The sequence below is a fragment of the Charadrius vociferus genome, unplaced genomic scaffold (assembly GCF_000708025.1).
Source record: "Charadrius vociferus isolate BGI_N301 unplaced genomic scaffold, ASM70802v2 scaffold78, whole genome shotgun sequence".
Taxonomy (NCBI): Eukaryota; Metazoa; Chordata; class Aves; order Charadriiformes; family Charadriidae; genus Charadrius; species Charadrius vociferus.
In genome coordinates, this window is record NW_009649927.1 from 2,435,796 (window position 1) to 2,462,564 (window position 26,769).

Below are 26,769 nucleotides of genomic sequence, written 5' to 3' on the forward strand. Positions count from 1 at the left end.
CTCCTTCACTTCAAGTGACGTAAGACTGCTGAGTTTCTCAATCTCTCACACGCTGCTTTTCAAAGATCGCTACACTCTGAAGGGTGCTGTTAAATCGGGGTCTGGGATGAGGGTAGCATCTACCCCCAGCACAGTGTCTTGAGACCTCCTCACTCCACTTCCATGGGTTGTTCAGGACTTGCTCCCCTCCCTGCGGCACTGCTGTGTGCGTGCTTGGGGTGACAATGCTGGAGGACAGAGAGTGAGGGAGTGCAGGGCAGAGTGCTCTGGTTTTGTGTTAAATGGACATCAGCAGTGCAATTGAAAAGTCAAACAAACTTCAAACAGAAAAGATTCACCTGTTCTTGATACGAAGTACTCTAAAAATGACCACAAATATAAGTATTTAGAAAAGATTATTTCCTTTCTATATCCCGGTTTATTTAATGCATCTAGGGGCAATTTGTGCATCATAAATGTCAGCTGCTCTGTTATGTCAGCAAGCTCTCGGCTTTCTTTTTTGTATAACTTACTTTCTTTTCGTTGACCAGCTGCCAAGTTGATGGTGTCCCTTTCGGTATCATCTCCTGACTCACGTGCTTTCCTGTTCCCAGCTGTCCCAGTATCCTGTCACGGTGCTGAACAATTAGTACTTAGGCTGTGAGGTTGATTTATTTCCCTCGTTTTCTGTATTACAGCCTGATGCTGCTACGGAGTGAGGATTTACTGAGCCAATAGTTTATGCAGACATGCTAAGGCTGGCATCACCAGCGAGAAGGGCCGTGGGCTGGCAGGGCTTTGCCCACCTGGAACCATATCTCCATGCAGAGCCTTTCTGACAATCCACAGGCATAATGGCCCAAAGTAAACGTGCATGTGAGTGTACGTATGTATGTGTGTTCTCTATATATATATGTTCCAACATGTTATGGGTTTCAGTAATAGCTGTCTCAGAGTGTTTGTGTAGCCAGTGTTACCACTGAGACATTTCTTCTCCTTGTCTTGCTCCTTCCCTCTCCTAAGACACAACAGCACTGAGCTTCTAAATCAGCAGATCTGAAACCCCTCCATTTCCAGAAGCCAGGACATCAACTATTATAAAAGCATTTTATTCTTACATGCTTTTTTGTCTGCCTATACCAACTGTTACAAAAATCCAATTCACAAGAGGCCAGCTGGCCAGCTTCTCCTGAAAGTTTCATTTTGACTGTTCCAAAAAGTAGTAAGTGGTTCAGGTCACAGCTGAAGAGTGCAAGCCGGATATAAATCACATCAGGCCAAGCTTAAGGTATCCGCAAGCGATCGCTGCACAGTTTCAGACTCTGCAGGCCTTTCACACCCAGAACATCCACTGACGTCAATGGAAATTTTGGATGATGACGGAGAGCAGTGACGATGTTGACTCCGGCAGTGAAAGCCTTGAGAGCCTAATGTTTAGGTTTTCTCTGCCTTAGTTTGTATATGCTGTCCCTCACCACACACTGAATGCCGCACAAATGCTTGCCTGCATTTGCCTCAACACAGCCCTGGGAAATAACAGCAAGGCTGTACCCTCGTGCCCTGCTGCCAAGCCAGGGGGGGACAGGCTGGCTGGGTGCCTCGGCCACGCTCATACGGGGAACTTGTGATAGAGCATCACCATAGACCTCTAATTCAACCTCCCAACGCTTTTCTTGGGAGACGTTTCATCTTTTCAATAACGGAAGAGTTGGAATGTTGCTTGAAGTGCCTCTCCAAGCTGCTGGGACCTGCAGGGAATTGCCTTAATCCGCTTAGGTAGCATTAAAAACAATGTGGGTTTGTGGTCTGGGGTTGGGTTTGTTGTTTTGTTTTTTTTTTTTTAAAATCCATTCACTCACCTTTTAAAAGCCAACATTAGCAAACACGTTCATGTGGCCATGCAGGACACAAGTTAGGTGTGACTTCGATGCCGGCGCATCCTCCAGGACGCCCCAGACACAGCCCCTGCTCCTTAGCCATGCTGGGTGAGGGAAGGGGCCCCAAAGCAGCTCCTCTGACCACTGGGGTGCCCTTTCCAAAAGCTGGGCATAGCCCCCTGGCTAGCCCCAGGGAGGCTGGGGCACCATGGTGCCGGGCTGCACTGCGCTTGCTCCCTGCCCAGGGGAGAGCTGGGCATGCAGAGGCCAGAGGCTTTCCCTCAGGCTGGTGAGAGGCTTTCCCTCAGGCCGGCAGTTTTTGAATTTTGGCTGCACACAATAAAAGAGAGAAGCAAGAGCCGCTGGGGCAGCAGTCCCTCTGGAGACCCAGCAGGCCCCAGACCACTTTCACCGGAGTGGTGCAGTGGGAAATCCTCAGGAATACTGGAATTCATCACACTCAGTCAGTGTCTTGTTTTTGAAGACGGCAGTCAGTAGGTGTGTGGTATAAGCAGGAACCATCCTGCTGGAGTCAGGCTCACTACTGGAGTCGGTCTTTAAGGGCACAGGCTTACTAGCCAGTCTGCTGGGCTGGAAGTCCTTGCATGGGGCAGGAACACCCCATCTGTGTCAGCGTGGTCCTTGAGCGGCGCCTTGCCTATCCTCATCGCCCCTTGATGAACCCAGGAGGAGGACAAGGTGATGCGGTGCAGTCTTTAACCAGCAGTGGTCGTCTTGAAAATGGATGGCCAGCCACAATCACAACGCTAATTCGATTTAAAGAATCGGTGTGGTATTTGCTTTGGGCAGGAAGGCAGTTTTAAGGGCAAAGTTACAGATCGCTGTTAGGAATTCCCCGTTTCACTTTTCTGAGCTCTCGAGTAAATACTGTCTGGCAGCTTGCTGCTGCTCGTTTTGTTGGTTTGCTCTGTAACTCCGTAAGGTTCATCATTAGCTTCAGTACAGCTTGCTAAGTGCTCTGCACACTCTGCCTTGGCTTGCCCCCACCTGGCTTTACATGGCACTGTCAGAGCTGATGGTCTTTTCTCTCTACTCCATTTGGGCATGACATGAGGTCCCAACGTAACCTCCCTCCCTCATACTCTGCCGTGCAAATGGACCAGTTCCCTCAGTCATCCTCCAGCCCTGCCCCAAACCCAGCAGGAACCAGGCCCTCTGCTCCCACCATGGGCAGTAATCCCACCAGTAATCCCCAGTTGCCTGTGAAGCTTTCATTCCCCTTGCTGCCCCTTCCAGCTTCGGCCACTACTGCTGCAGAGGGAATATATGTCCAGCCTGAGTACCTCCTGGCCACTGCTCTCGTGGGCTCTGACTAAGATTTGAGGCCGATCCTGAGTGCTACACCAGACCAAGTCAAGGGTTGCATCTCCTTGCAGGCTCAGTAGCCAGCTGCTCCATGAAGCAGTCTTTGAGCGTAACTAAAAAGCTCATGTCTATGTCCAGGTGTGATGTCTGCTTGGTCTGTGGGTGTTTGGAGCTTGCATATATCAACAGTATTACATTTTATTTGTATAATGCCAACTATCTAGAAGAGTATAAAGCAGCGCAGGCTCTGGGCAACCTCTAATGTTGCATAATGCACCATGTGATAACTTCAGCTGTCCGATCACAGAGTGCATGTTGTCACATTAAAAGCTGCTTCTTGCCAGCAATACATGCTGCATTTTCCAAAATGGCACATTCCCTCTGGTCTGATGGAAGACCCACAGGTGCCAGCCTGCCCCATGCAGCAAGCTGAAGGGGGACTTCAGAGGGACCATCTTGTCGCTGTGATAACACACCCTGGAGTGAGCTTAGCTCACTCTGGTGCTCGTAGACAGATGTGACTCTGCAGGAAATCTGTTGCAATGTCTGCTCGTGCTGCTACAGCCAGTGTTCCTCCTCTAAAGTATCAACAGCCCTGTAGTGCTGCTGCACAACTTTACCTTCTCCTTAGCGCTTTTCCCCGTGTCCCATCAGAAATGCCTGGTGGTCCTGCTCCCACAACAAACAACCTAGATGCAAAATTCTGCAGTATGTTCAGGTGCAAAAGTTAAATAAATATTCATTCTAATGAGATCCACTTCCTGCAGCCTTTGCTGCAGTCATGTATGTAAAAGCTGTAGAGTGTATTCTAGAACTATTGCTCTTCGCTGGGAACAGAGGGAGGCAAACCCAAAAAGTTTAGTGCCCCAGGCACAGCAAATTCTGTCTTCCTCACAGGGGAAGCTGCAGACTTTTCCCTGTGCTTCTGCAGCCGGAGACTCCCACCCTGGGGGAGTTTTGCTAAGGCAGTTTACAGTATGTGAATTTTCCCTGTGGTTTGGTCTTGTTCTTTTCAACTTTTTTTTTTTTTTTTTAATGTTAGTTTAAACAGTCTCTCATTAGGGCTTCTGAGCATGTGCTGGGGCTTGTCTTGGAAATGTGTATTCAGGTGGTTTGTAAGATTTGTATTATTTGCTTCTTTTGGAGCCATTCTGGTGTATTATGTAAATCCATAGCTAAGCATTTCCTGGGACCATTTATTGTGCAAATGCCTAGTTTGGCACATGTACAGTGCTAAGCAAAACCAATTGCTTCTGTCTCTCTAGTTCGGAGAAGAAAGATCAGCCTGGAGATTTTTTTGTTTCATTTAAGTGAAGATAATTTTATTTTGTTGCCCATCAGAACGAGTTTTCTGCAAATGAGCTGGAAACTCCCACAATAGATAGAAGTTTAAAGGCAGACCATCAGCCCCAAACCGTGTGTAGAAACAAGTAATGTTCAACACCAGACAAAGACATTTAGAAGTGGCACTGTACACTGCATTGACTTCTGTGGTCATTTCTTGGATTTCATAAAAGGCTTACAGAAAAATATGTGTGGGCCGATGGGCATTAACAAGCCATTGGACTATTTTAGATAACGTCCATTTCTAAGAAACTGCTTAATACCTTGGGCAGTTATTTTTCAGCTCCTGTAAACAGGTAGGTTTGGTGACAAGCCCCAGATCTACCTGTTGCTTTAAAGTTCAATTCAGGCTTTTTTCTCTGTACTGGCTCTGCACGAATTCACCCCCAGAGCTGAGGAAATTAGGCGTGGGGTACCTGACACCAGGAAGTTCTCCAGTTCTCCATCCTTACTTAGCTTCAAAGTTTGGCGTTCCCTGGCCAGATCACTGCATCTCTCCCCCCTGCAAGCTCAGGAAGGGGCTGTGGGATGCGGTTTGCCTCCATTCCCTTCCGCAGGAAGGAGGTCCGCAAGGGGCTCTTGGGGGGCACAGGCAGTGGGAATGGGGTGCGATTTGCAGGCTTGCCCCCACCCCAAGCCTCCAAACTCCTTCTCTGTGGTTGCTGCCAGCCACACCTGGAAGGTCAGAGGAGGCACAGAGCTCCTTGCAGGCACCGTCAGCTACATCTCACAGGTGAGGTGGGTGGGACGAGCTGTTTGGGGTCATGGCGGGACCTGCCACCCTGCAGTCCTTCTGTAGGAGGCCCTCAGTTACTTGGAGCTGGAAGTGGGCAGTGCTGCCCCATCTCCCACCTCTGGAGCTGGAAATAAATGAAGCTGGAAAGAAATGTTTTGAATTATCCATTGTGGTGGAGCATCATGTTGTGCCACCCAACTGTGCTAGAGGAACGTAAAAGCCATTCCCACTTGCCTGGGGGAAAGTCCCACCAGCAGTGTTGCCCCCTCGCAGGTGGTCCGATGCCAGTGACTGTGGGGACATATCCAGCCCTAAACCTCCTGTGCTAGCAGCACCCACACCCCGCAGCCGGTCCCCTTTGCCACCTTCCCGCAGCTGGGCTTGGGGCTAGAGCACAGCCCTGCAACCCACTCTGCTTTTCATCTGGGGTCCCTCCTCCAGCATGGGCCCCAGGCACGTGGTGGGACAGCACAGGAGGAAGGATCCCTACTGGGGCATGATGGAACAGGGTGAAGTCTTTACTGTGGCGGCCATGAGCGGATGCACTTGGCATGGACCTTGGCTGGGAGTAGCACGCTGGCATGACGGAGCACAGCACAGTCCATGAGTGACCTGCTGCTTGAATTGCCTGCCGTTAAGATTTGTAGATGTGCTCTCAAATTCACCTGACCCTGAAGACAGGAGCAATCAATTAAAGAACTTTTCCCTGTGAAATCAGCTCCAAAAATGGTGCTTTTATGACAGCCTGTCCTTTCTTAGGGTAGGATGTGCCAAACTTGAGATTTTCTGACATTAGCCAAGCATTTCTTCAGCTCTTCTCAGGCACAGATCTAGTAAAGGAAAAATGCCTGATCGTGGTGAATCACTCTCTAAACAGCTTAATGGTGCCCCATCACCTGCCATTACCATGGGCAGCATTAGTTAAACAGCCACTTGAAACATGCCAGGCCTTTTCCAGGAAAAAAGGGACACCCCTTGCCTCCGAGTCCAGAAACCAGTGCCATCACCGGGGTGGATGTTACCCGCCAGGCTGCAGTCTCCCCTTAGGCAGGGTATAACGAGAGACTGAAGGGCCAGGCTGCAGCACGGACAGACCAGACTGGATAAGTACAGGGTGTCTGTGAGAAGCAACATGGTCGGTCCCCTGGCCCCGTCCTCTGGCTTAATGGCCACACTGCGGTGTGCCACAGCAGGCAGTGCCGGCAACAGGGTGGCAACGGGGTGGCAAAGGGGCACCAGCACACTCAGGGCAGGTCTCAGACCTCTGCCCTGTAGAAGCCAAGAAGCAGCTCGTGCTCTCCCAGCACTGCCAAGCAGCTTTCCTGAGCTGTTCCGGGTGCACAGGAGGGAAGCTGGAAGCAGGGGTATACAGCTTTTGTTGTAGGAGCCTTGGACCAGCGGGGCAATAAAAGCCACGGCAGGAATCCCGGGCACCTCTCTGCAAAATGCTGAGGCTAGCGGATTTATTTGCAGGGTTTTATGATCTGGGGCACGCCACAGGAGCCTCCGTGCAACTGTTCTGCTGGCATGTGAACCTGTGGTGACTCAGGAAAAAGGCGCTCGGGGGCTGTCTTGATAAGTAACAGGAGTTGGCTATAAAATAAACATGCAGGAAAAGCAAATCCCCAGCTCTCCAAAAGTGCAGCCTACAGGCAACCCTCATCCTGCCTCTTTGAAGCACCCAGGGACTTGCCCTCTCCATGCCCTAGCTTGCACATCTGTAAAATGGGTTTCATGACCTCATCCTTTGCTTGCACTGCTTTGAAATCCACCCACCTGAGAGGCTGATTTTATCATGATTGCCCTTCAGGTCAGCAGTGGCTCAAGGGGGAGGGAAGCAGAGCTTTTCTGGGAAACACATCATGTACGTTCCTGGAGAGCATTTTTGAGGAATATTTTGGTTTTACTTTGTGTCTCTTACTTGCATGGCAATCTTCTACCTATCTCCACTTGTGAGCATAATGCATGAGGGATGCTGTGGCCTTAACAGGATGAATTACAAAAAGATGTCCTGGGATATTTTTTTTTTCTGGGAGAAATTAGACTTGGGTTTAGTTTCCTTCCCTCCTTTTAACAGCCAGGGCACCCTGTCTGTCTTCTTTGCTTTTGCTTACTGCAACTGGCTTGTGAGTCCCCCCAGAAGACATGGTGTGACATTTTAGTCCGTATCTCTTTTTTCGTACGTTGAATGGAGAATGTAGAACTGTTAACAGCGCATCTGCAGATTATTTATCCATGCAGGCCTAATCGGTGCAGGGATTAGCAAAACATGTTTTGCCTGCCAATCTCTAATCAAGAGGCCAGATTCATTGGCGCAGCAGTGGCTTTGCTGTGCTCCAGGGAGGCAATGCTCACTCTGCTGAAAATCAGGAGCAATTTAGCCAAATTCAATTTGCAGGTACAGACCTTGCAAGGTCAAAGTAAGAAGCGCAGTCTACAAAGAAAAAATATCACCTGCTAGGAGCAATAGCAGATCCAAACCTGCTTCGGAGGAGAAAGCTTAGTATGAACACTGCGACAATGAGAAAATTGTAACAAAAGTTAACAGTCTGGAAAGGAGAAATAACCAGCTTGTGCAAAGTATTCCCTGAGGATGTGTGTTCCTCCCAGATATTTTCTACTTTGCTGCATCTTTCCCAAAGATGTAATGGCAACTTCAATGGCTTATTAACCTTTCTGGCATTGATTTCTTCTGCAGTGAGTATCAAGAGACCAAACCCCTGGCCTGGGGGAACACATGGTGTGTGCTTTTTCTGGTTCTTGTCTACCTTTCCTCTTCAGAGGTGGGGTTTTTTTGGCAAAATGGGAGCAAAAAGCATTCCATTTGCACAAGGTTCAAAGCAGTGGAGAAACATCCCGACTACCTAGCAATGGTTAAAGACAAAACAGGCAGTGGAAGGTGAATAGTGTTAAATATACAATTGTGAGCTCAGTGGGGAAAAAATGGAGCTTTACTGTCATATTTTATTTGCAAATTTTGCTTGACTGCAATGCTTGCTTTCAATATGATTAACTCTTACTTAGCATGCAATTTTGGTGCTAACTACTTCTGATTTACTTCACTGGGGATGCTGGGTTCCAGTGACGGAGGTGTTTTGCTAGTCATCTTGTGCTGGAGATGTGCCTAATGGGGCAGAGCTAATTTGCCATTTGCTGGGTTAATGAAGATACACACTAAAAAGATTATGAGGAAAAAACAAGAACCAGTACATGAAAGATTAAGAAACCAGCCAACAATATAGAGTAAAAATACCAACAGTAACATCTCTATGCCTTAGGCTTTTCTGTAGTATCTTTCATTCCAGCACAGTTCTTGTGGTGCCGTAGCAGCTATGTGCCATTCCCAAGTGACGTTACACATTTCCATCAGCCACACTAAGTTGTCAGCACCCTGACAAACGGCAGGGGACCAGAATCCCCAGCTGGGAGAGGGGACCACTGGTACATCCAGCCCAGACGGTGCCAGTCAGGACTTCCTAACCCCTGCTCAGGGGCTGTTACTGCGGGAGTCTTGTGCCACAGCGGCAGTAAGGTGGGTTGAGTCATGTCGTGTGGTGCCCACTGCTTTATTTTATACCTACAGGCAGGTTTCCGTCTGTCCCCACCGCTTGCATGCAGAGGATGCCCTGAAAGCCAGGCAGCCACTTGTGATCCCGGCTGGGCTTTATGGGCCTTATGGCAACCATCCCGGTTTGCATCCTGAGGAGGAGAGCAACCAGGCTGAGCACGTGCTTCTCCTTCTCACCTGCTCCATGCTGTTGCCCCAACATGCAGCAAAGATGCCTGCTGCAGCAGCCCCCTCAGCAGCCCCCCGCAGCGAGCATGGCCACTGGGTAGCTTCTCTCTGGAAACACTTCCCCAGGGCCGCGTGTAACCAGGCTGCAATTCTCTCAGTTCACGCGTAAACTTCCTCCCAGCAGTGTAATCCTGCCTTTTATTTCAGTAATGAGCCTTCCGATTGTCTGTGAACATGGGTATGACACTTCTGAGTGGCAGCAAGCTTTTCTTTATTGCTGTTGCGGCAATTAAGCCAGTACATGTCCCTTCCAGTATCCTTCTTTTGACATTTCCATTCCAGTCTTACACAGGCCTTTGCTGTTGCCGTGGCTAATACCTTGCGTTTATTTTTTAAACCAGCTGCTGTGATTACAACGGAGCTCTAGCTCATGACGGCAGAATCAAGGAAAACAATGCAGGAAGCTAGTTTATCTCGAAAATACGGCATTATGCCCTGCAACGCCAAAGCTCCTTGCTGTCTGCTGCCGCCTTATCTGGAAACAGCCCAGCAGTTGTAGGAATTTACTCCTCACATGGAGGATTACACAGTTGAGGAGAGATCATCTCAGCAGGGTGGCTCTGCAGGACGTCGGCAGGGTGGCTTCCTTGCCCAGGAGGAGCTGTGCTCAGCGTGACCAGGGGATGCACAGGGCCAGGGCACGCCTGAGCTTTGCATCAGCGTTTCCCTATGGTCTACCTGGCCGTCGTCCACACCGAAAGCCCCACTGCTCCATGGGCAAAGCAGGGTGAGCCCAGCAAGCAAAACTGTATCAGCAAGCGAGCAGCAAGGCAGCTTTCGTGTTGAGGTGGTAGGTGAGTCCAGCAGGTGCAGGATTTCTGGTAATGCAGGCAGGAGTAGGTTTGGTCAGTCTTTGATGACAATTTCTCTTTTAACACAGGAGGTGGGATTTCTCCTTCCAGACATGCACTGGAGGTGCCCGTGTCCATGCTCCTCGCCCTGGGGTCCCTTTTAGAGCTGAAGGAGAGAAATAGAAGTAGCGTCTCCCTGGGCGCAGTGTCTGCTGGGGTGGGCAGCAAAGGCAGCTCAGAGACGTGCCTCTCTGGTGACTCTGAACAGAGCCCGGTGTCCCAGCTGAAACATAAAAGGTTGCTTGTACATACCTAAAGGTCAGTGAGCAGGAGCTCCCCACTACCACTCTGTGTCCCTGGGACTCAGCGCTCTACCAGGGTATTAGAGCCACACGCATGCACATTCGTCTCACAGGGAACTATCAGAGCATCTTCAGGGCTTCCTCCAGCTGGATATCTTGGAGGTACATGGAAAATATACACTCTATAATTAAACTATATAATTATAACTAAATAAGGCTGCTTGCTGTTAACTGTGCTATTATTCAAGATAGGCCAGGGGCTCTCACTGTTGTAGGTGTATGGCCCAGAAGATCTTTGAAAGCTGCTCAGTGAGTCTAAGGGATGATGGGCAACAGTGCATACTCCATGTGAGCTGGGAGAGGGAGCCTGCAGAGGACCACAACAAACATGGGCTGGTCGTGTGTGCACACAAGCCCCGCTTGACTCTGCTTGCTGGAAAACTCGCTCTGAGGGCAAGCACCAGGAGCACAGGGGAGTGCCTATTTACTGAACCCCTGCTTGCTTTCTTTGCAAAGCAAACCTCTGCTTGCATTAGCAAACAGCAAGAATTCAGTCTCAGAGATGAACCCAACAAAGAGAAGAGTCTGCAGCCTCCAGGCATCTGGTAACCCTCTCTCTTTAGCCCAGATGAGCTAGAGCTAGCTGTGCAGCAGGACCAGCTCACCAAAGCCTGAGTAAACTGAGCTAGAGATTGTATTTTATCCTGGAAATGAGAGAGCTTGGCTGCTGGCCCTGGCAGTCGAAACTGGAGGGGGCTGGTGGTCTCCCTGCCAGAGAGGTGTGCTTCCCCAGCAGCTCTTCCACCACCACTGCACACTTGTCCCAGGAGGAGAAACCCAACGCTATCTCCCTACCGACCCAGAGGCAGCCAGCTTGCTCTGGTGCAAGCAGAGAACTCCCTCCGTGTCCTGCCCTGGGCAGGTATACCCGCAAGAGTCTGTCCTATAAAACCTCAAGGAACTGACCCCAGCTCCCCATCTGTCCTGTGGCTTTGGTAGACTTGGAGTCAGACCTCACATGAGGGTCCACAGTGGTGAGTTGGGCTCCAAAGGGCGCTAAATGCTTTCAGACTGCCCTCCACATAGGATGGCTTTTGTCTATCTTAAAAAGTAACATTTTCGTTAGCAGATAAGATTGTTAAAATATTCATAGGCAGGATCTTCTGGCACAGTCTGGTATTCATGAAGCACCACAGGACACAAGCTCTGTTTTTGCCAGAGTATCCATAAAACATCAGGATGCTCATTGGGTACAATGTACCCTTGTGGGCAAAATTGAAATTACCGGACAGCGGGAGCAACAGTGTCCAAAATGTTCTGTCAAAATATTTAAAGTTGAAGGTTGTTTTTTCTGGAGTGATTTCATCCTTTGACTGTTTTGGGATTACGGTGTAGGTTATATCACAGTCCTGTCTTGCTTCCCATAACTATTTATCTACTGTTACTCACTTACAACTCTCATCATCAAACAATTCCTAGTACCGCTTCACAAGCTGCGTTATGGCACCAAGAAAAAATCGGTTTCCCTGATAAGCAGTAGCAAACCTGGGGAGACAGTTAATTATGAGGGAGTTATTGTACATTATATAGTCATCCTGGCGCACAAACATACCACATTTCCCCTAATGCTCCTCAGATGTCACTGAAGATGCCAAGTCCAAGAAGGCCATCTAACCCATCTGCTACCCCCTACAAATAGCCCACGGTTCAGTAGCGCACCTGTTTTGGATGATGGTGCTTGCTGTGCACATGGGGACACATCCGGTAGCACCCTCCACAGCCCTGGGTGTCCTCAGGGAGACACTTCCTTACAACCTGGCCTGGATGGGGCAACCTCTGCCATAAAGAGCCAGGCTACAAGAAGCAATTCAGACTTGGTGAAACCAGCCCAGACAGCTAAAAAGGAATCTTTATTGTATAGGCCAGTGAGAGGAGACTCCCAAAGAGGGAAATGCAGCTCAGGTTCCTGATCCGTGCCAGGGTAAGGCTGTCCTTTGGGGCATCATGGCACTACACTGGTGCTTCAGGGCGAGTGCCAGGCTGTGCTACCATACAGATCCAGTGGCATCTGCTAAACGAGAATCAGACCCATGGTACAGTAAAAGCAGATGTTTCTACTGTATATGAAATAGTGATACCAAATTCTATACATGGCGAACAGATTTTTGGCAGGAGGAACTTTTTTCCACCAGAATGAATTCCAACATAAATTCACAGAGTCACAGAATCACCGAATGACAGGGATTGGAAGGGACCTCTGGCGATCATCTAGTCCAACCCCCCCGCCAGAGCAGGGTCACCTACAGCAGGTTGCACAGGATGGTGTCCAGGTGGGTTTTGAATGTCTCCAGAGTCAGAGACTCCACCACTTCTCTGGGCAGCCTGTTCCAGTGCTCTGCCACCCTCAAAGCAAAGGAGTCCCTCCTCATGTTTAGGTGGAACTTCCTATGTTCGTTTGCACCTGTTACCTCTTGTTCTGTCACTGGGCACCACTGAAAAAAGACTGCTCCCATTCACCTGGCATCGTCCCTTTAAGTATTTATAAGTATTGATAAGATCCCCCCTCAGTCTTCTCTTCTCCAGACTAAAAAGACCCAAGTCCCTCAGCCTTTCCTCATTGTAAAGATGTTCCAGTCCCCTAATCACCTTCGTAGCCCACTCCATTTTAAACCTTTCATTTGACTGTGGCCTTCCTGTCCCTCTCATACTAATCTTACTTGATGTCATTTAATTTAAACTGTGCCTGTATTTTTTGTCTTCGGGGCATTAGACTGGCTGCCTGTGACACCCTGGCAGTCAAACCCTCCCTGGTGTCTTGAGAAGCAGGTTTAAGCCTCTCCTGAAGTTCGGGACTGGGTTTTTCAATGTCTTTTTGCACCCCTTGGCACTCCCTGCGTTCGCTGTGGCAAGTGGCTGGTACAGACAGATCTTCACAGTGCTGATGACCAGACTTGAAGGGGGTATAGTGTCTGTGGAAGGGGAAGATGGATCCAGGCCACGTGCTGAGCACAGGCAGCGGCTGTCGGTGCTGCATGCATCCCTGAATGGCCCTGCACGGCACCGGCAGGTGGGAAATCAGGCTGTGGTTCCTGGTGCAGTGGGGTAGCTCTTCTGCTGTTACAGAGAGACAGTTAACAGGTTTGGCAGGGAAGAGGCTGCTGCCAGCAGGTAATTTCATAGAGGACAAGAGACACTGATGTACTGGGTGTGACACTGAGTGACACGATGCAGAACCAGATGAAAAAGTACAGCAGCCAAAGCCCAGGGTCATCACATCCAGAGATGGGCAAGTTCTGCGCAGCCATGACTTGGTACGAGAGACTGACAGGCAACAAAACCCAACAAACACAAAATACCTTGCTGTACACCTGAGCTCCTGACTCCACGCTGCTGCTCCGACTGACCCAGCATGTTCCCAGGTGCCACCGTGCCATGTCCCAGTGCATGTCCTCGCCCCAACGGGACTGGGCAGCTGCCAGCCGCCTCCTCCTGCTCCTGCCCCTGCTGCTGCCGGGCAGCTCGAGCCAGGTCCCACCCCTCAGGTGGCAAAACCCAAAATCAGGCTCCTGCGAGGGTCCTTCCAAGCCCTGCACAGCAGCTCACAGATGGGCACTAGGGTCCTGTGGCTGCAGCGGGAGTGGGGAGCAAGGGGCTTTGCTGCCAGCCCTGGCACCTCAGCGTCCCGCTGCCCACAGGGGTGAAAGGAGGAGGATGACCCCATGCTGTTTCAAGATGTCCACTGTGAAGGCTCTCATGGCAAAGGGTGAAATTTCACCTCCTGGCTTCACCTCTCCCCTCGCTCTTTCATTGCTGTCCCTCCCGTGTTTGCAGGCCCCCCGTGTTCGTAGGGCTGTTGCAACATGCTGAAACTTGTGTTCCTTCTCCTCTTTACAAGGTGTTTGCCCCTCTTTCCCCAAAGGAAAAGAAGAGGAGCAAGTAGGAAAAGAAACCCGTATATTTGCTGCAGACTCTGACTGTTTTGTGTAATAATGCTGCCTTTCTCTCCTTGTTTTAGGGAGTGCTGCCGATTTTTTGGAGACAATGGCTTGACTTTGAAGGTATTTTTTACCAAGGCAGCACCCTTTGGTGTTCTTTGGACACTCACAAACTACCTTTACTTACATGCAATAAAGAAAATAAACACTACGGATGTCTCCGTGTTGTTCTGCTGCAACAAAGCTTTTGTGTTCTTGCTTTCATGGATCGTTCTGAGGGACAGGTTCATGGGAGTGAGGGTAAGTGACTCCTTATCTCTGTCTCCCTTCTTCCCCCTCGCCCTTGTGCCTTTCCCTTTTCCCCTTCCCTCCTGCCAGCTGAGTGGAGCAGCACCCCACGCAGATGGCTGAGTGGGTGTAGAAGTCCTTGCAGAGCAGGGACGCATCCTTCCCTGCAGCCTGCCCAGGTGCCCGTGAGCTCCCAGAGCCCCCAGCACCCCCCGGCCTGCTGCCTTTGCCCATTTTCCTTCAGAAAAGTGGTAACTTGCTCCAGAGCATGGCATGAAGGATAGCTGCTGTCTCCATGTTGCCGTGGATGTGCTTCAGCCTTTGCCTGCCCCTTCAGAGTGACAATTCCCAGGCCGTGGCACCAGACCTAATTGTTTCTAATCGTACATTCCTGCAAGCCCTGGCTGCACGCAATGTGTTTCTGGTCCCAACCTGTGAATTTAATGTGTCCCTCGCCTTCCTTACACACAACAGCAGGCTTGCAGGGCGGCACGGTTATCCTTTAACCCCGTGTCAGTCAGCAACAGCTGCAGAGAGGAGAGCTGGGCTACCCTTCCCACCCGTGCCGAAGCGTGTGCGTGCGTCGCTGGTGGAGGATCACTGTAATGCGGGCATTACAAGAGAGGGTATCGGAAACCCCCACAGCTCTCTGCTGACCCTGCTGCCATTTTGGTGGCCCTCAGCATGTAGTGTCCTCTGGCAGCAGATCCGGGCAGGTGGATAACTCACCACCCCGCAGCCAAGGGGATCCTGCCAGGGTCAGGAGTAACTTCAAGGAAAAGGCGCCAGTCAGTCCCTCCTGCCTCACTGTACCAGCAGGCACTTATTAGTAGCAGTAATGGTAATAATACCTATTTTCCGCTCAACATTTGAGGAGCTCTCTGCTCACCCACCTGGGCAATGTTTTCAGTACTCAGAAGAGGTTGTTAACCTTCACTGCATGGAGCAACTGAGAGTTAACTTTTTGGGAAGTGTTCCTCTCCGGCAGGAGAGCTTGGCCAGCCTTGCAGTGGTGGCAGCCAAGAGGCTGCTCAGGGAATCGTTGCAAAATGTACCTGCCAAAAGCCCAGCCTGGCCAGCTGGTGTCTGCGCTTGCCCACCCATCTGCCCAGGTAGCCGTACCCTGAAAACAAATTAACTGGAGCTTTTGAGTACAGAAGTCAGGGTATCCTGAAATGATCCTGCAGGCAGCGAAGTGTCACTGTTGTCATAGCTGGACGTGCTGGACATTTTGATAAAGGTAAAAAACAAAACACCATATTTTTGTGATCTTTAGCCATCTGGTGGCACTGTCAGCTGTAGTGCTGGTGGGACACCAGGAGAGGAGGTGTGTAGAGGGCTGACCGCTGGTCTCCTGCAGGTGCAGCTTGCCCCTTGGTATGCACGTGCCATCTCTCACCACTGGATATGGCTGTGGTCTGAGGGGAAAGAAGCCAACCTGCATGTAGGGATACCTGCACCGGCACACACACGCTGGAGTAGAGATGCTTCTCATGCTCTCCTGGGTGCATGGCTGCGTGGGAAGAGCCACGGTGATCAGGGCTCTCCTGGCCAGGCTAGGTCTTGTGTCATTGCAGATGACACGTGCTGGGGGACAAATCCTGCTCTGCATCTCCCCCTTCCCAAAGGGGCAGAAGGAGTGGAAGGAGCAGGAAAGCAGACCTGGTCTCAGCCATGTTCAGCTGTCCTTCATTTCTTATCAGCACTGCCCTGGGAAAGGCTGACTCACTCAAAACCCAGCAGCAACGAAGCAGAGACCCAGAGCAGGGCCAGGGCAATGGAGACCGTGTGATGCTCCTGCCACATGTCCCAGCCCCTCACTGTGGAACTTGGCACTGGGAAGGGGTGGCAGGGGTTGCTTCTTGAGAAGCCACCTCCATGCCAAGGAGGAACATGACCATCTCTCACCCCTGTGATGGGCCAGCAAGGGGCCTCGGCGCAGGGGGAAAGGGCTTGCAGGAGGACTGGGTTATTTGCTCCCGGACAGACATGGATCCTGGCCAGTGTCAAAATGTGAGTGGGGACATGCTTGTCCCTAGAGTCTGGCAGGGCATGTGGCAGCACAGCAGCCCTGCTGCCCAGCTTCATGTGCCACCATGGGAGTACTGGGGACGCTTCTATCTGCAGAGGGATGTAGTGTGGAGTCTCCTGGCAAGATGCATTTTCTTCCCCTTTATCTCCCTTTTCTGTACAGCCCATGTGAAAAGCAGCAGACATTGAGGGTGGCTCTGCCTGGCGTTCTGAGGGACAGCCTTGGGATGAACCCCAAAACAAAGCCTTCTTCCTGGGACTGGCAGCCAGGAGGGGAGACAGCTGCTGGGGCTTCTCCAGGAGCACTCTAGGGACTGCGAGCCAGCACAGAGCCCGGCCCCAAAGCTCGCAATCTGTCGGGGCCACGCTGTGTCAGAGCTGCCGACCCTTTTAGAAGCACCCTTTGAGAGGGTGTTGGGCAGACGAGGCTGCAGGGGGGATGGTGTCTTGCCCTGCGATGGGAGGGCTCCCGCTCCATCCCCTCAGTAGCGCAGCAGGACGGATCGTGCCGCAGCAAAGGTCTGACTGCACATTTGGGTGTCCCTGTTCACACCTGCTGCAGGAGAGGCCGGCTGAGAAAGGCAGCATCTCAGTGGGGTTTAAGCACGTACAAGTACCTTACTTGGCCTTCAGAAGTGCAACTGGTAGCTCTACAAGCACTTAAATCACAATTTGTCTGGAATTTAAATGTAAGAGCAAGCTACAAAATCCCATCCTCACCGCTCAGGCACTTGTAAGTGCCCGCATAGTTTGTAATGAAGTTGCGTTTCTCCCCCTCTCCCCTCACTGGGCATAGAGCAATGGTCCAACTGGGCTGCAAGCTGTTGTATTGCTTTCAGAGGAGACACGTGTGTAGGGAGGCTGTGAGTGCGTGCAGCGTTGCCTCTGCAGGCCCCACGGAGCTGAGGCATTTGCAAGTACCCACAGGCCGGTAGCTGTGGCGTGGCGCGGTGCAAGCAGCCTGTCATTGCTGCTAACGACGTGCTTGATAGACAGGCTGAAAGGCTTCCAGAGAAAGCCTATGTGTCGTGCCTGGCGTGTGGACAGGAGGGCCGAGAGGTGAGGCCAGGACTCATCTGACAGTCGTGACATGCTTGATAGGAGAGGCGAGGACCTCTGCCCCAGCAAAACTGTTCGCAGGCTGCATTTATTTGCTTTGATCTTTGACTTTAGTGCTTCCCTCCATGCTACAGTAAATAAAACAGCTCAGAATCCAAGAGAGCCATCGCTTGCAGGTACTTCCATTGTATCTAATGTATAGACAAGCGTACCTGCCAGTGGGACATGGAAGTAACTATACTATCAAACCCCAAATCGTAGTCTTCCTTTCCAAGCAGGCAGAGACCCAGCCTCCCGGGAGGTGCTCAGAAGTCAGCCAGCCCCTGACATTAAAAGCAAAGCTGGATCCTTTTCATTCCGCAGTTCATTAATGTGCCCTCCAAGTTCCCACTGCAGCGGAGTTGGAGCCGCCAGCGGGGGCTCAGGCAGGTTCCCTTCGCCCACGCACATGGAGGTGCCGGCTGGTTGCCACAGCCTGGCTCAGGGCTGTGGTCTTCCCCCAGGCTCAGGCTGGACAAGCCCCACACATCTCGGATGGGAGACAGCCACCCCTGGAGCAGACGCTGCAGGAAACATTGCATCTACCACTCTGTCACCTGGGCTGTAGCACAGGGGACATGGAAGGGCTGGAGTCACCATTTTTCAGATAAGCCCAAGCCATGTAATTTGCAGCTCTACAAAGACCCACACTGAGTCAGAGCAAAGGTGCATCTGCTCCAGGAGCGTGGCTCCAGCAGCTGGCTGTAGTGGACACCTAGAAAAATCTGCCTAAACAGGAAAAGCCTATAATGATATTTCCTTATGAGACTTTCCAGCCTCGAGCAATTTGAGGCTCGAGGACTTCCTGAGATGGAAGTGATGTTCCTATAGTTAATAGTCCTTGATGGATTTTTTTCTTCCATGAGTTTATCCTTGTAAACTTTTCGCATCCACAGTGTGCAACAGCAAAGCTGTCCTTGGTAGAATTATATGTTGGGTGAAGACAAATCTCTTTTTCGTTATTCTGCACCTGCCCCACGCTAGTCTCATTCAATGACCTTTCTTTCTTGTCTCTCTGAAGCCACGCAGAGTGTCTGCACTTTTATTTGACAAGCACCAGCACGCTGACATGAGCAAACTGCTGAGGGCTGCTGAGCTCCTTCAGTCCTGCCCATCTGAAACAGCCCCACGTTGCTGTAGAGCCACACATCGGGGTTTTCTTCCTCTCTTTGCCTAAAAAGAAGCCTGTCCAGCACAGTAGGGCCCAGTTACACCACCGCCAAGCTTTGTTTTAGAAACAATACGCCACAGCTGTGCATGGAGAGATCCGATGCCCGCGGGGCTACGAGCCGAGATGCTGTAGCTGAACCTCTCCAAATGTGCAGGGTGCAGACGCAGCCTTGGCAGCTCCCACCGGGCTCCGCGTCTTCAGAACCCGCTGCCCCCCGGCTGGGCCCTGCGGGGGGCTGAGCAGCCAGGCGAAACCCTGCCCCCCTCTATGCCCTGCTGACGCCGTGCTCATGCAGCATCTCAAACAGCAGCACAGCAGTTTCTCAACTCAAGCCCCTTCTTGTTGAGTTGCTATTAGCAGCTGTGTTTTCCAGGCAGTGTCAGCTTCTGCTGATTTGGGCTTTTTTCTGCCCTTACGCCACCCTGACATTCTACAGCAACACCTTTGGAGAGATGGATCCCCTTCTCTTTGCAAAAATGGGGCATGTTTCTCTTAGGGGGAATTGGAGGTGTTGATGTCAGCGTGCAGGAGGGAGCTGCTGGGTGATTGTCCACAGAAGCTTATAGGTGCCCCCCAGCACCAGTCCCAGCTTAACCCAGGGAAGAGGCTGCTGGTGCTGCCAGGATGGGGATGTGCAGCTGGTAAAGGGGTCCAGCGCACCGCAACTTGCTCTTCGGGTGGCAGCAGAGCCTGGCACACAGGCTTTCCCCCTGCGTCTTCACAGCAGCCCCAGCATCGCTGGCGGTGAACAGGAAAGGTGAGCGGAGGCCATTGCTCTTGGATATGTAGAGAGCCGCAGCCCATGGATGGGGCTTAAAACCCCAGTCTGGCACTGGGAGAGGGGACAGTTGGCTGGCACTGACCAAGCTATGGGTGAAAATAAAGTCAATTACCCCAATCACCTTAGAGGCACCACCATGACTCTGCAGCCAAAGGGGATGTGGTGTAAGCAGGGCGTTCCTTGCACCACTGCAGAGCCAGGAAGCAGGGAGCGTGCAGAAAGCGCTTTTCACCCCAGAATTACCACCTAGGAAGGCTTGAGACATCTGGCAAGACAGTCCCAGGGAAGCCAGGGGTCTCTTGCTGACCCTGCTGAATCAGGGGCAGCCTGTCCCCTGCATTTGTGAATGCTACCTCCCTTTGGAGGAGCCCCTTTAGGCGCTGCGGAGGGCCTGGCTGGCTGACTAAGCCTCCCTCTGCTCTCTAAAATGACACATCTGAACTGGAAAGCAGTTGCATGAGTTTAATTCCCCTGTTTATTTCAAAAATCTTTTTCCTCCAAAACCTCCGCAGGACTCAAAGCCTTTCCTGCAAGCGCCAGGGAATTATTACTTGTGCATTACTGGCACGCACAGGCTGCAGGGACTCGCTGACGGGGAGGCTCGGTGACAGAGATGAAATCCCCCCTTCAGCTCAGTCCGAGACCTTGAGCGCTGCGGTCTGGCCCACCGCACACCCCCACGGGCTCTGCAGCCGGGGAAGCTGCGTGGAGAGGCAGCATCGGCTCCCTGGGTACCCGCCTGGGCTTGCTTCATTTTCTACATAAGCAGGTGATGCAGAAGTACCGCCCTCTTATTTAAAGCTGCTCTCATGTTTTTCCACGCTGGGGGTTGTCCAGTAACATTTGCTTTCTTTCTTTGTCTCCAACCAGATTGTGGCTGCTATATTTGCTATTGCAGGGATAGTTATGATGACGTACGCCGATGGGTTTCACAGCCACTCCGTTATTGGGATAGCCCTGGTGGTGGGCTCTGCCTCAATGTCTGCTCTCTACAAGGTAAGCACACCTGGATCTTCCCCCGCCCCCAAAAGATGCGTCACCCCCGTCACCCACTTCAACTGCTCCTGTCTTACTTGCAAACCTCCATGCCGTTCAGTGCCACGTGCCTTTCTTTGAGGGGCTCTGCCGTAAACACACTGACTCTGCAACACTGCGTTCAGGTATTCACTTGCTTTGATGTCTGCCCTCACTTAGGATAAAAACTCCTCCTTCCTGGGAAGAGTCCTCTCCAGTACCCCCAGGAGGGCTTACAGATGCCCCACCTTCTTGAAAAATGAGGCCATTTTTCCATAGGTGCTGGATTTAATTACTCACTCTGAAAGTGCCCTGCAGAGATTTAGTTTCTTTGTCAAGTGACTGCGTCACCTCCCTTTGACAGGTCTCCTGCAGTAGCACATGTAGCCTCTGCTGGGCTTAAAGTATTGCTTATCATGGAAGTAATGATGTGCTTAAATTCCAAAGCACATGCCTATGAATCAAGGTCTCATACTGACCGCTGCCGGGTGCGCTGCACTGTGTGTAAGATGACGTGCAGCCTTCTCTGCTGGGCAGAGAGCCGTTTCACTCAGCTTGAGACACGTATGTGCATTTGCCTCTGTCTTGCTCAGGGCACTCAGCATCGCAGTCCACAGAGAGGAATAAGCACTTGTAGGGTGCAGTTCACCCACCCCAGCTCGGATGTGGAGACTGGGATGAGGTGTAGACGTCTCCATCTGGTCTAATGAATTGCACCGTACCAGTCCTCCCAACACAAACCAGCCAGGCGAGCCCTGCAGCCTTAACACAAGCAATCCAGGGAGACTCACCAAACTGAGCAGCATCTGTCTGTGTCCCTCAGCGCCGTGCTGCAATGCTTTCTGCTCATTATTTCAGATCAGCCTATGTCTTACAAAAGGGAGGTCATGAAGTTTTATATAGCTTTTTCCTTTAAAACAGCATTTCCTTGCCAGACCAGAGACATGGCCCTCCACACCCAAGGAAGCGCCATTGCTCTGGAGTCATCTGCAGGCAGGGAGGGTTAGCCAAGGCTAGAGCCTAGCTCTGCCCCCTCTCCCATGGCACCACTGCTCCATGGGGGGTACGGGGGTCTCGGGGCTGCTCCACCAGTCGCAGGCAGAGACAGTGCACGGGGAGGTGATGGTGGCAGTGCCGGCAGGGTGTTATGCTGCAGTGCGTCCTGCACGCACGTGCAGATGGAGCTGTGCAGCTTGTGCTGCAACGAACAGCACTCTGCCGCTGCTGCTGTCACTCTGCTCTTGCTTTCCGCAGTCTGGCTCAGTTTCCATGAGTTGTGCGTGCCGGGGAGGCAGGCAGACCTGCAGGCACATGAGCTGCGCCATGTGCAGCGGAGTCACCTCAACCTGCCTTCCTCCCCCAGACACGGATGCTTCAGTCTGCCTGTGCCGGCTGCCCACCCTGCTAGGGGCAGCACGCCGGTCCTCCGGTGGCAAATGAGGAGTAAGTGGCTTTCGGGATGGTTTGCTCCATTGTGCAGAGCCAGTGATGCAGCTGCGCTGGTCGGTGATGGCTGCGAGGTGGTGGGAGCGGGCAGTGGCCCCAGCAGTACCACAGCCCTGTGGACTTGCCTGTGGGGCTCTAGTTAGGCAAAAGGAAGAGACAACTGATGCTGGCGAGGGGGCCTGCCATCCCAGCACAAACCAGTAAGTCAGAGTCCATTGGCTTTCCTGGTTTGCAGCCCGTGGCAGGGGAAAGTAGTACCCAGAGCCCAGGGGATCCACCGGATCCTCTGCACTTCTGTGGTGGAAAACTGATGCAAGACCCCAGACCAGACCCATCCGCGGGGGCTCCCCAGGTGGGCCACTCACATCTCTCGTTCCCTCTTTCTTTATCCTTTCTCCCACTGACAAGCCAAAGCTTTTAAATCCCTCCTGGCAGTCGCGTTAGTCAGGCTGCAGCTGGGCTCTGGGCTGCAGGGCTGCTGCTGGGGAGGAATTCCCAGGGAGAAAAGTGGTCCAGCGCTGGGACCATGCACTGGGAGCACGGCAGTGCTCACTGGCAGGCCATGGTGCACGGAGGGACAAGGAGCGAAGACAGACGGGCAGCATGGACTGTGCTTGCTCACCACCACAGTGGTCCTCAGGTGGCAGCTCAAGGTCCGGACCAGTGATGCGTCATGCAGGGAGATCACACCTATTGCTTCCTCTCCTCCCCCCTGCCCTGCTCCACCAAGTCTTCTGGTTTTAGTGTCAGATTTTCCAGAGCTTTTCCTGAAGGGAGCAGGCAGAAAAAAGACTGGGGGGTCTAGGCTAGGGTGAGCACCTTTCCCTTTCGGGAGGTGCACGGTCAAAGGTGCAGAGTCCCCTTCCCGCATGGGCGCACTGGGCAGCTGCCCCTTCCTGCGCTCCAGGGGGGTGCCAGGAGGGAGAAGGTTGGGGCACACGAGCTGCTCTCCACAGCTTCACGAGCAGCCATCTCAAGTGTCCGGCCAGCATCACAGCAGAAGTGCTGGCTGACACCGCTTGGCACCCAGCCCCTCGGCCCCAAGCACTGCTGGGATGCCAGGATGCCAGGAGCCACTGAGTCCAGGACACCAGTGTCCAGAGGAGCGGTGCAAGAGAGTTAAACCCATGTGTTTTCCTTTTGTAGGTTTTATTCAAACTTCTTTTGGGCAGTGCTAAATTTGGAGAAGCTGCCTTATTCCTGTCCGTGTTAGCTGTCTTCAATGTCCTCTTCGTTACCTGTATTCCCGTCATCCTTTACTTTACCCCAGGAGCCACTGAGTCCAGGACACCAGTGTCCAGAGGAGCGGTGCAAGAGAGTTAAACCCATGTGTTTTCCTTTTGTAGGTTTTATTCAAACTTCTTTTGGGCAGTGCTAAATTTGGAGAAGCTGCCTTATTCCTGTCCGTGTTAGCTGTCTTCAATGTCCTCTTCGTTACCTGTATTCCCGTCATCCTTTACTTTACCAAAGTGGAGTACTGGAGCTCTTTCGACATCGTTCCTTGGGGAAACCTCTGTGGATTTTCGATTCTCTTATTGAGTGAGTAGACAGGGGGCTCTCACACTGCTTGGGGTGGAGGAGGGTGCCAGAAACTGGCTGCTGGTGGAAGCTGCCGACCTCTGCCGTACTGGAGCTGTTTTCCCTTCTTCTCAACCTAATTATTAGCTTGAGAAATCATGCAGAGGGTCCATTCCTAGGTGGCAATGTAGACTCCACTTCTGCTGTTACTACCAAAATATTGTGGCCCTCATTAGAAGGTGCTGTGGGACTAAACTGTAAAGCTTGTCCTAACTCCTGCTGGTCAACTCTGCCTCTCAGAGACAAGTGACACTCGCCCGGGCTGTGACGGGACACAGCCCCACCGGCAGGGCATTACCTTGGGCTCATCAGCATCCCCTGAGCAAGCAGGTTAGGCCGGGCCAGTGAAGGCCAGCCTCTGGTGCCTCTGCTGGCTTCAGTAATAGCCAATTGCTATCCCTAAAGAGCAGGAAACTTTTGAAAATGTAGCGTTGCAGAGCCCTGATGGGAATTTGGTAGGTGGCACTCCTCTGTTCTGCTGCCACTGCTGTGCCACCAAGGGAACCCAGCTTGGGAGAGATGCCAAATCCAAACTTTAATGATTCATGGTCACCAGAAATGTGATGCTGTTCCTTGCTAAACTAGATGAGTTGACTGTGCTGCCACAGTTGGTCCCTACACTGGATGACAACATGACATCTCCTAAAAGATCCATTTCTTCTGGAAATAGCCCTTTCCCATCCCCATTTTGAGGCCTAGCTCCTTTTACCCTGAAGTGACAACGCCTGACTCTAGAAGTACCTCCAGTTTACTTACCAGTGGGCTCAATGGAAGTTTTCTGCAAGGAAGTAGTGCAGAACTTGGCAAGCGATCGCTGGGGTGTGCAATGTAGAGGTACGCCTAGAAAACAGTCAGAGCCCCAGCTGCTGACAAGTTCGGTATTGGCAGGGCTCCCCTGACTTCGCTAAAGCTAATCACCTTAGAACAAGGGTGAATTTGGTCAAAAGCAATTACTAATTTGTCATAAGACACTCCACAAACAGCGTGTGATATTACAATGAAGTGATACTTTAACCATTCAGTTGTAATGGTATTATAACGATGTTATAATTTTATTGTATGAAATTATATTTAGCAAGTTCCTGTCTGGAAGAGGGTTAATTTTACAGCATCTTCCACCTGCAGCTGGAGGCAGTTTTTCTAAAAAAAAAAAAGTATGCAGCCAGAAGCCACTGTTTGGCTGAAGTCTGCCAGGTGAAAACTGTTTAGCCTTTTTCGGCAGGGCAAAGCGGATTGCTGTGCAGAGCGGGAGTCACTGCACATTACACTGAGAGACAAGTCGTACCTCCCCCCCCCACCCCGATCCTCCCGCTGGACTCCAATGGGATGTAAAATCCCCTGGGAACAGCGACGTCTCAGGGAGACGGACATGCAGCAGGCAGACGTCTGGCCACAGGTATCTTCCAGGAGTAACAATAGAAACTAATATGCCTTCTATATGAACAACATCCAGAGGGAGTAATAAAGCAGAAATGTTTCAAGTGACAATCCCTCTGCCTCGTTTCAATGTAGTAAAAGGTGTTTTTCTTTCCTTCCTCAGCATTCAATATTCTACTAAATTTTGGGATTGCTATTACCTACCCCACCTTGATTTCTCTTGGAATTGTACTGAGTGTGCCAGTGAATGCGGGTAAGGATTTCTGCCTTGCATCTTAATGAATACATTAAATCTGTGGGCTTTCAAATACACAACAGGCATAAAAGCAAATAGCTTTATTAAACATGTTTTGCGTCTTCTCTCAAAGACTTACGAAGATGACACTGATTAAAAATGTATACTTTATGTGTTAAATATGTACTGTGCAATACTACGTGAATGGTCATAATCTCTAGAATTTCTTTTTAAATTACTGTCTGAAGAAGCCAGCATACTGAGAAGGAAACTAGATTTGAAGTCATCCTTCTCTGGGCTCAGATGAAAACTCACGGATGAGTAGAAATCAATTCTTAATGATTTCTTCAGGGCTCTTCCTAACACTAAACTGAAACAAATAAAAGCGGTTACATTTTAGAGCAAATATGTATTAGTAATTCTGCTTGCCTTGGTAAATAACATTGCAGGTGTTTATCAAGAACACTAGACAAGGTGTTTGTGGGCATGGCCTGCTATGCCGTCGGTTTTCTGAGCTTTAGTGAAGGCCAAGAAGCTGCAGAGCCCGGGAGGGATGGGCAGGGGAGCGCAGGGACAAACCTGGCCCAAAGCGGAGCCACCTCTCCCCAGCCAGGCTCCTCAAACCCAGCGTGCTGAACTGGTGCAGGCGGCAGCTCCCAGCTTTTTGCTGACTGCACGCACGCACAGCTGGGCACCGCTGGCTGCCCCGGCAGACTTTTGTACCAACCGGTGTGATCCCCACCGACGTGTGTGCACGGCTCGGGGTGTGCAGGGCTTCTTATTCAGCGGGGCAGGCAGGGTGAGCAGAAAAAATCTGCACAAAGGAGCTGCTTTGCCAGGGAAAAGAAATGCCCCTTTCTCTGCGTACCTGACCCTCAGTGCGGGTTCCTGTGCCGTCGGCGAGCCACGGAGACGATGCTGCTGCAGAAAACAACTGCAGCTCCAGGCATCGTCCCAGTTTGCAGACTGAGCCCACAGGACAGCTCTGACTGGGGCCGTACCCTACTGTGTGCTAAGCCAGCAGGAAGGGCAGTCTCCCTGCCACCATCTCCTCCGTGGTCATGTTCTCCTGCCCCGGCCAGCCTTCAGACCCGGGGAGACGAGTGGGGAGGAAAGGGATACTGCCCTAATGCTTTGTCTCACATAATAACACCCGTTCAATGTCCCACACAGTTGTTGACCACTACACGAGTGAAATTGTGTTCAACAGTGTCCGAGTAATCGCCATCATCATTATTGGCCTGGGCTTCCTCCTGTTGCTCTTGCCAGAGGAATGGGACGTCTGGGTAATAAAGCTCCTCACGCGTCTCAAAGTCCGGAAGAAGGAAGAAATCCCCGAGGGGAATGGAGACATTGCTTCGGGACTGCCTAACAAGAGCCGGAGAACTCGCCCCTCCATGTCATCCTTTGCTCATTAAATGCTCTTTTTACCAAAACTTTGTGGTTAACCTTATATATGATGACGCAAAGGTCTTTTCTTGGGAAGAAGCACACCTGTCCAACACGGTGTACATACCTGTACAGTTTTGATATGATCACCATCTAAGGCATCGAGTCTTGGCATGTCCAGTTTGCTTGTACTTTTTTCACATCAGACCTTTCACTTAAGTAGTACACTGAAGAAAAAAATCTGCAAACCAAGAACCTCTCTTCTCTTTTCAAAT

General features: G+C 51.4%; 1 protein-coding gene across 1 annotated transcript in view; it reads left to right on the forward strand.

Annotated features, from left to right (window-relative positions):
- SLC35F3 (solute carrier family 35, member F3) overlaps positions 1 to 26,533 on the forward strand; it is a 50,247-nt gene extending 23,714 nt beyond the window's left edge. Inside the window, exons 2-6 of the mRNA XM_009891148.1 lie at positions 14,167 to 14,386; positions 20,326 to 20,451; positions 23,262 to 23,454; positions 25,034 to 25,123; positions 26,279 to 26,533. Coding sequence (XP_009889450.1) covers positions 14,167 to 14,386; positions 20,326 to 20,451; positions 23,262 to 23,454; positions 25,034 to 25,123; positions 26,279 to 26,523 — 874 coding nt within the window. The 3' untranslated portion in view covers positions 26,524 to 26,533. The remainder of the gene's footprint in view (positions 1 to 14,166; positions 14,387 to 20,325; positions 20,452 to 23,261; positions 23,455 to 25,033; positions 25,124 to 26,278) is intronic.
- Positions 26,534 to 26,769: the final 236 nt, after the last annotated feature.